Source organism: Dermacentor andersoni, chromosome 6 (assembly GCF_023375885.2).
Source record: "Dermacentor andersoni chromosome 6, qqDerAnde1_hic_scaffold, whole genome shotgun sequence".
In the NCBI taxonomy this organism is placed as follows: Eukaryota; Metazoa; Arthropoda; class Arachnida; order Ixodida; family Ixodidae; genus Dermacentor; species Dermacentor andersoni.
The window spans coordinates 164908497-164917220 of record NC_092819.1 but is presented as its reverse complement, the minus strand read 5'-3'; the positions used below and the strand labels follow the sequence as shown (position 1 = coordinate 164917220).

At 49.4% G+C, this 8724-nt stretch overlaps 1 protein-coding gene across 1 annotated transcript; it reads left to right on the top strand.

Annotated features, from left to right (window-relative positions):
- The first annotated feature begins 3515 nt into the window (after nt 1-3515).
- LOC140219133 (uncharacterized) lies at nt 3516-7144 on the top strand. Its single transcript, XM_072289022.1, has 5 exons — nt 3516-4067; nt 5225-5303; nt 5907-6116; nt 6447-6596; nt 7041-7144. Exons 1-5 carry the CDS (start codon nt 3516-3518, stop codon nt 7142-7144), a joined length of 1095 nt encoding a protein of 364 aa, XP_072145123.1.
- Nucleotides 7145-8724: the final 1580 nt, after the last annotated feature.

The following is an 8724-nucleotide window of genomic DNA, read 5'->3' as shown; positions in this document are numbered from 1 at the left end:
CTGCTCGCTAAATCTACCTAGGAAAACACAACCTAGCTAACAATCAACAATCAAGCTTCCCTACAGTTCTAAACAGAACAACCACAAAATGAAGCCTAGAAAGTCAAAGCAAGAACCAAGCACTCACCGCAGACACAGTACCACGTCCCAAAGTCCGTCTCACCGCTGTCAGCCAGTTGTAAGAGTTTGAGGATGATCCCAGCACTGACATCCAGTTGTGAGGATTGGGGGGTCAATCCCACCGTTCGTAACCAGTGTCAAGATTGGAGTCGGGTATGATTTAATTAGATGGTAGCTGGCCCATGCCGTCGTCCAACTTATCTATGCTGAGGACGTTGTTGAAGGAAGGACTGCTTCTCATCGAGAACGAGGAATATGGGTTTATTTACAGTATCTACATAAGGACGTCGCAGTTCATCAGTCTAGCATGACTGCGAGAGAAAGTACACTGAGCAGCTGCACAACAGCCATTTATAAACACTCGGTCCCCCCTCGATCCCAAAGTGAGGGAAACGGACGACCAGGCACCGTAGACGAGCCGCCTCTTTGCGCGAGGGATTACACACACTTCCGCACGGGTTCACGGTCCTCAACCGAGGTCACACGGTCTTCGCAGAACTCGGGGCTGACGTCAGGAACGGTGCGTGGGAAGGGGCCTCGAACTACGTTCCCTCGGGGACTCCCTTGTTCACAGCAGACCAGGTTGGCGGTGGCGGGTTGCGTCACAAAGCCTGGTTCGTCGAACTCATCTCGGCAATCCCGCGACGCAGAGTGGCGGACGTGGCGCATTGTCCAAGAAAAGTTGACGCGGCTGTCGCAACTGGCTGGCAAAACTTGCGCCTCAGCGGGCCGTTCTTAACAGCACTCAATAGCTAGTAACTAGCTACTAACCCGTCACGGTTGCTTAGTAGCTGTTAAGCACGAGGTTGACTGCTAAGTTGACTGCTAAGCACGAGGTTGCGGGATAGAATCCCGGCCGCGAAAACACCCGTGTACTTAGATTTAGGTGCACGTTAAAGAACCCCAGGTGGTCCGAAATTCCGGAGTCCCCCACTACAGCGTGCTTCATAATCAGATGATGGTTTTGACACGTAAAACCCCATAATTTAGTTTTTTAGCTAGCTAGTAGACTACCCTCCAGCTTGATCTAGCCAAGGTAACTAGTAGCCGCCTTTTGTAAGCTGTACTCTAGGCCTAGACATCTACAAGCCAGCTAGTAGCTCAGCTAATGCTCGCTCCACTTAAATTTACCCGCAAAGACATTAGTCTATTAGCCGTCTAAAAGACGTCTTGGCAAAATCACCAAGACGTCTTAAAAATCATAAACGTTTACAAGACATCTTCAAGACGTCTTGCCAATATATTTACTTCTTGAAGACATCTTACCAAAACTTTGTCGGATGCCTTATAACGTTTCGTAGCCGTCGTGAAGATCGTTTATTGCACCGCCAAATAAGGGCTATAAGACGTTTTGTAAAACATCTTGTAGCCGTTTTAAAAATGGCTATAAGATGTTTTGTAGCCGTTCTAGGAACTGCAGAGATGTGTTGCAAAGGGTCTTATAGCCATTTTAAACACGGCTGTAAGAAATTTCGTGAGACGTTTCATAGCTGTTTTAAAAATGCTTTCCTAGCAGACTAGTGAAAACAAGGTACGACACCTTCTAGTCAATGTTTGTGTAACGTAGCCCTATAATTTAGTAAAGCAATTCGTTGACTGTGATTTGTAAATTTGTTGAGTGACAGGTCATTTAGGCCCCAAGGTAACGTGAAAATAAATTATTCAAAGCTCTAAAAAGTGGTGGAACTGCTAGTCAGGAATGTTTAACATTCATTTCAAGCATCACCACCTTAATACTATCGAAAAGCACCACTTGTTCATTGGGCTAGGGAGTAGTTTAAAAAATGACAGCAATACCTACCAAACATGTCGATTTACAGCGGGAACACTATTCTCAGGGGAAGCACTAGCACAAAGATTACATTTCAAGCAGGCTCTAGATGCTAAAATTCAGTCATAACATTGCAATCCAGAGTGTCTCCTTCCAGATCAACTGTCCAACGAAATGTTGCTGAGCTTCAGTGATCTGGCTAGAAACGGCATACACTGCACATATTCGATGGTCTGGAAAGACCCAAGATTATTTTCCTTACATTGTCAATATTGTTCGAGATTTGCGGATGGAATAATATCAAGGACTCCAGCAACACTATCACGGAAGTTTTTCTTGCATGGATATTTGGCATACACATGAATTTAGGAACACACTACAGCCTTCGACTATAGCATTAATTATAAAAGAATTGAGTGTCTCCTGGTACCTGCTAAATGGGCAAATCAATGGGAATGTTCCTAATCCTGGCAATATTGAAAAAAGTTTGGCTGTACCGACAGCGCCACGCCTACGCCCCATTTTTTACAACTCACCATAGCACCACGGAAATATTGTTAAGGCCACAAAAGTAATAACACATGTTAAAGCGACGCTTAACTTACAGAATCAATCACACAAGTGAAGCACTAAAGTGGCCAAAGGTTTCAACGAATTTATAATAAATGAAATAAAAAATTGCTACATAAGCAAAGTGTCTCCAGTGCACCCTCTAGAGATTGGCTTCGTGACTGTGTGTTATGGAGTAAGAACTGTATGGCTTAGGAGTAAGGATCGACGGCGAATATCTCGGCAACCTTCGGTTTGCCGATGACATTATTCTATTCGACAACATTGCAGACGAGTCACAACAAATGACTGAGGACTTTAATAGAGAGAGTGTAAGAGGGGTTGAAGATTAATATGAAGACAAAGATATTGATGAATAGATTCGCAAGGGAACAAGAGTCCAGGATCGCCAGTCACCCTCTAGAGTCTGTGGAGTACGTTTACCTAGGTCCACTAATCACAGGGAACCCTCATCATCAGAAGGAAATTCATAGAATAAAAATGGGTTGGATCGCATACGGCAGACATTGTCAGCTCCTGACTGGAAGCTTACCATTATTATTGAAAAGGAAGGTGTACAATCAGTGCATTTTACTGGTGCTGACATATGGGGCAGAGACTTGGAGATTGACAAAGAAGCTTGAGACCAAGTTAAGGACTGCGCAAAGAGCGATGGAACGAAGAAAGCTAGGCATAATGTTAAGAGACGGAATGAGAGCGGTTTCTATCAGAGTGCAAACGGGTATATCAATATTCTAATTGACATTAAGAGAAAAAAATGGAGCTGGGCAAGTCAGTAATGCACAGGTTAGATAACAATTGAAACATTAGGGTTACAGAATGGGTACCAGGTGGTGGTAACTGTTGTGAATCAGCATGCGCCACTGACACGTGTTTGTTTTGTTAGATTCACCGGCCTTGCCTCTTGTGAATCGGCAGTGGCTGCGGCTGACGTCACAAGATAAAGACTATAAAAGCTACACTAACCTTTAATGAAGCGTTCGTTCTTTGCCAACTGCTTCTCGAGTTACTTCAGTGGCGACGAGGCTGCCCACCACCGGGCCGTGCCTGCTCCATGGCGGCCCACGCCGGACCACCGGGTTTCGACGAAACGGAAGACAGTTGGGACGCCTACCAGGTGCGTCTGCAGTCCTACTTTGAAGCTTACGATATCGTCGACTCGAAGAAACGACGAGCCCTGCTAACGGCAGCCTTAAGCACGGCAACAGTCGGCATAATAACGGTACGGTGCGCGCCGGCGAAGATTCAAGACCTTACCTACGAGAAGCTGCTTGAACTGCTGGCAGAACACTTTGCGCCACAGGGCAACGAAATAGCGGAGTCCTACAAGTTCTTCACCAGATGCCAGCGTCCCGACGAGGCAACGAAGGACTTCATTGTGGAAATTCGGAAGAAGGCCTGCAGTTGCAACTTTGGCGAGGCACGGGACAGGATGCTACGAGACAGACTTGTTTGTGGTCTACGTGACGCCGGCGTTCGTCGGAAGCTTTTGGCCAGACCTTCGCTGACGCTGAAAGAAGCCGAAGATATAGCGTTAGCAGCAGAGATGGCAGCTCTCAACGTTGATCACATGGAGAGGACACAGGATTATGGCGGCGTCCATGCCGTGAGGAGCAAGGTGCAAGGTCAACCGTATTACCACAAGACTCATCCGAGCACTTCTCGACCAAGCGAAGACGTCGTTTGCCCGTGCTGTGGTAGCACTAAGCACAAGGCAGCAAAGTGAAAGTTTCGCGGGGCGGAGTGTTTTCGCTGCCGACGTAAAGGGCACCTAGCTAAGATGTGTGTATGGAAACAAGGGGTGGCCCTTTGTGAGGAGCATTCTTCAGAGAGCGACGGCAACGAACTTTGTCTACTGAGTTTGTACACTACGTCGGTAAACTTGGTCAAACCTGTAGTTCGCACCCTCTGCTGGAGCGGAATTCCGCTGACAATGCAAGTGGACACCGGATCGCCTGTCTCCATCATTACGTGGAAAACATACTGCAAGCATCGGCATGCCTGGCCTGCGCTCCGCGAGACGTCCTTGCAGTTGTCCTGCTTTCTTGGCAAGCTTCCCGTGTGGGGTCAGCTGAAACTTCCGGTCTCGTACGCGGGAAAGGCCCTAGATGCAACTCTAACCGTACTGCAATGCGATGGCCCAACTTGTGCGGGCGAGATGTCATCAGCGCATTTGAGCGTAGCGGAAGGCCCATCTTCAGCATTCTCGGCGAGGAAACCTCCGGTGAGCAAAATGTCCCTGACAGTACTTTGGTTAGCGGAGTCTTAGAGGAGTTCGGCGATTTGTTTACGCCAGGTCTAGGGCTAATTGATGATCCCGCAGTCCATTTGCGGTTGCGGGAAAATGCGATGCCGCGGTTCTGCAAAGCACGTTCTGTGCCGTATGCAATGCGGAAGCAAGTGTCAAATGAAATAGACAGACTTGTTAAGCATGGCATTCTCTCGCCTGTCGACAGTGCAGAGTGGGCCACGCCTTTGGTTCCCGTTATCAAAAAGAATGGTTCCATTCGGTTGTGTGGCGATTTTAAGGTGACCGCAAATGCTGCATGTGTCACGGAGCAGTACCCATTGCCAAACATAAGGGATATCTTTGCAAACCTAAACGGTGGTGAAGTATTCAGCACCATCGACTTGAAGGATGCTTACAGTCAGTTGCCGCTTGACGAGGAAACGAAGAAGATATTGGTCGTAAACACTCCGAAAGGCCTGTTTTGCTTTAATAGGCTTCCTTTTGGTGTAGCCTCTGCTCCTGCGATTTTTCAGAGACGTATGGACGGCATCCTGCAATTCATTCCGGGCATTCAAGTGTACCTGGACGATGTGGTAGTCGCGGAGAAACGCGGTAACTGCGAGACGCTGCGTGAAGTTTTCAGACGTTTCCGGCAACACGGTGTCAAGCTGAATCCGCAGAAATGCAAGTTCCGACAAGCAGAAGTTGACTTTCTGGGACATCGTATAAATACAAACGGATTGTTACCTAAGATGGACAACATTGATGCAATAATGAAAATACCGAAGCCAACCGGTGTTGCGGAACTACGGGCGTTTTTGGGCTTCGTGACCTACTACCACTCACTTCTGGGAAACTTGGCTACTGTTCTAGAGCCACTGCATGAACTGCTAAAGAACACACGCTGGCAGTGGGGAGCGAGACAAGATAACGCGTTCCGAGCAACAAAGCGGCTGCTAGAGGAAGCCAAGTTCTTGGCGCACTACGATCCAAGTAAGCCGCTTATCTTGGAAACCGATGCGTCGTCGTGCGGCGTTGGCGCAGTGCTATATCACAGAATAAATGGGCAAGATCGACCAATTGGGTTCCGGTCGCGAACGCTTTCAGCTGCTGAGCGTAATTACGCGCAAATTGAAAGAGAGGCATTGGCAGTTGTCTTCGGGGTTACAAAGTTCCGGGAATATCTGCTCGGGAATCATTTCACGCTTGTTACAGATCACAGACCTCTTCTGAGCCTTTTCAGCCCCGACAAGCCCGTTCCCGCCATGGCCGCTGCCCGGATTCAGCGTTGGTCCCTCTTGCTAAGCGCCTACAACTACAAAATTCAGTTCAAGCCAGGAAAGACGTTGATTCCTGCAGACACCCTCAGCCGTTTACCGGTGAGGCAGGAGCATAAAAACACTAAGGCTGCAGAAGATGACGCTCGTGAGTATGTTCTTCTGACCGATCGCCTCAATACCTGTCCTCTGTCGGCGAGTGACTTGGCTAGAATGACTGTTGACGACAGCGACCTCGCGCAAGTCCGCGATTACATTCAGAATGGCTGGCCACGGTACTTGCAACCGGCTCAGGAGCCGTTACGCGTGTACATGCACAGGAAAGTGGAACTGACGTACAGCCACGGAATTGTGTACTTGGGCCATCGAGCGATTATTCCAGCAAGTGCACGGTAGTCAATGCTGCGTATGCTGCATGATGCACATCAAGGGATAACGGCTATGAAGAACCTGGCACGTTCTGTTTTCTGGTACCCAGGGCTCGATCGGGACATTGAGAAGCTGGTCAACGCGTGTCCAACATGCATAGAATGGGGCAGCATGCCTCCTGCCCGACAACCCGTGCCTTGGCCGGACACAGAGGAGCCATGGTCTAGGGTCCATGTCGATTTTGCGGGTCCTGTGGAAGGTAACATGTTGTTGATCGTGGTTGATTCCCATACGAAATGGATCGAGGTTACCGCCATGAAGACCGCCAGTTCGGCAAAGACAATTGAAGCACTGCAGACTGTGTTCAGCCGGTTCGGTTTGCCGAGGACCCTGGTGACGGACAACGGACCGCAGTTTACTAGCGAAGAGTTCAGGGCATTTATGAAGCGCAATGGCATCGCTCATTTGCGGACAGCTCCCTACAAACCGCAGTCTAATGGCCTGGCGGAAAGAGCAGTACGAACTGTCAAACAGGGGTTAAACAAAAACACACGCGGCAGTTTGCAAGCTCGGCTGGCCCACATTCTTTCGCATTATCGGCGCACTCCCTTGCCAAATAGGCAAACCCCAGCTTCTATGCTTCTCGGATATCAGCCACGTTCTTTATTGCACAACGTCGTGTCACGACCATTTCCTTCTGCAGGTGCGTGCAACAGTGGCCCACCGCTGAGCAAATACGTCTGGTTCAAGAACTATGGAGTGGGTGACAAATGGAAACCAGGCGCGGTAGAGTCCACCGAAGGCTAGCGAATGGCAACAGTAAAGACTGCAGATGGGGGAGCAACATCGCCGCCACCTCGGCCAGCTAAAAACCAGGAGGACCAGCGTGGGAGGAGAAGCGGTGGAACCCGACGCCCCCATGCAAGTACCGACTAAAGGCAGTCAGAACGCAGCGGCAGACTCGCAGTCACAAGTACACGACAGCAGTCACAGTCAGGCTCAAGTAGACACCGAGATTCGAACGCCATCAGACGGGCCGGCCGAAGCAGAGGTTGCTACCAGCGAGCCGCAAGTGACTGACCGGGCTGAAGTGACACTGCGTAGGTCGAAGCGGAAGCCCCGGCACCCGGACCGCTTCACTCCTTAAGGGGGAAGAATTGTTGTGAATCAGCATGCGCCGCTGACACGTTTGTTTTGTTAGATTCACCGGCCTTGCCTCTTGTGAATCGGCAGTGGCTGCGGCTGACGTCACAAGATAAAGACTATAAAAGCTACACTAACCTTTAATAAAGCGTTCGTTCTTTGCCAACTGCTTCTCGAGTTACTTCAGTAACAACTTTATTTCGTGAACAGAAAAGATTTGGTTGACTTTAATGGGCTTTCAGGGTGCGTAAGGTGGCCGTCCGATCAGTTCCTCTAGTGCCACCTGTTATGGTCGTGAGGCCCTGTCTGTCAGCGACTTCCGAAGCCCAGCTGACGGCCTGCAGTTGAACCGCCGGGTCCGAGCTGGACACCGCATCCTCCCACTCTTGCTCGTTAGAGAGTTGCCATTCTCCTTTCGGTTTTAGACTGTCGCATTCGATCAAAATGTGTTTTAAATCTGCCTGTGTGACCCCGCAGAGCTTACATTCGGGGGTGTAGACTCCTGGATAGGCCTTGGAGTATATATAGGGGTTGGGGAAGGTGTTAGTTTGTAGCTTCCGCCATGCCACTTGTTGATGTTTATTAATGCTTTTGTCCGGCGGCGGGAGCGTCCTTCTGTTGTTTCTATAATATAATGTTATCTCGTGGTAGGTGGTCAAGGTGTCTCTGGCCGACCTCAGGACCGGCTCGCCCACTGCCCGGTTGACGAAACCTCGGGCTAAGTTGTGGGCCGCCTCATTCCCAGGATGCGACACGTGGGCCGGAACCCATATGATTCTAATAGGTCTGGCGTTGAAATTTTGCGGTTTTGGGATTTCTTTGGCGGGTTTGTGGACCCTCCCTTTTGCAAAGTTTCGAACGGCTGTCTTCGAGTCGCTAAAATTGTGTTCGCTTCAGTGCTTATAATGGCTAAGGCGATGGCCGCTTCCTCGGCAGTCGAGGATGGCAGAAGACTAGGTGGAGCGATGAACTTGGGAAATTCGCAGGTGCTAGCTGGAATCGGTTGGCGCAGAACAGGGGTAATTGGAGATCGCTTCGTCCTGCAGTGGACATAAAATAAGCCCAGTACATAAGAAGCCGACCCTGCAACAGCTGCTTCAGTGGACACAGGGACAGTATCTTTGACAGAGCACTGAACTGCTTTCCGTTTGCAATGCACGTGCATACAAACCTTCCTTTGTAAGTTAAGCAGAACAAAAACGTCTGCTTATTACCGTTCCCGTGTCCACAAGTGTTGTGCAAAG

What these genes read in the sequence shown, in the direction of transcription:
- LOC140219133 (XM_072289022.1), top strand. Translation starts at nt 3,516, where the DNA reads ATGGCGGCCCACGCCGGACCACCGGGTTTCGACGAAACGGAAGACAGT. An exon ending in GGTAGTCGCGGAGAAACGCG is followed by an intron (nt 5,304 to 5,906) that starts GTAACTGCGAGA and finishes CGCTTGTTACAG; the next exon opens with ATCACAGACCTCTTCTGAGC. An exon ending in TTTTGCGGGTCCTGTGGAAG is followed by an intron (nt 6,597 to 7,040) that starts GTAACATGTTGT and finishes TTCCTTCTGCAG; the next exon opens with GTGCGTGCAACAGTGGCCCA.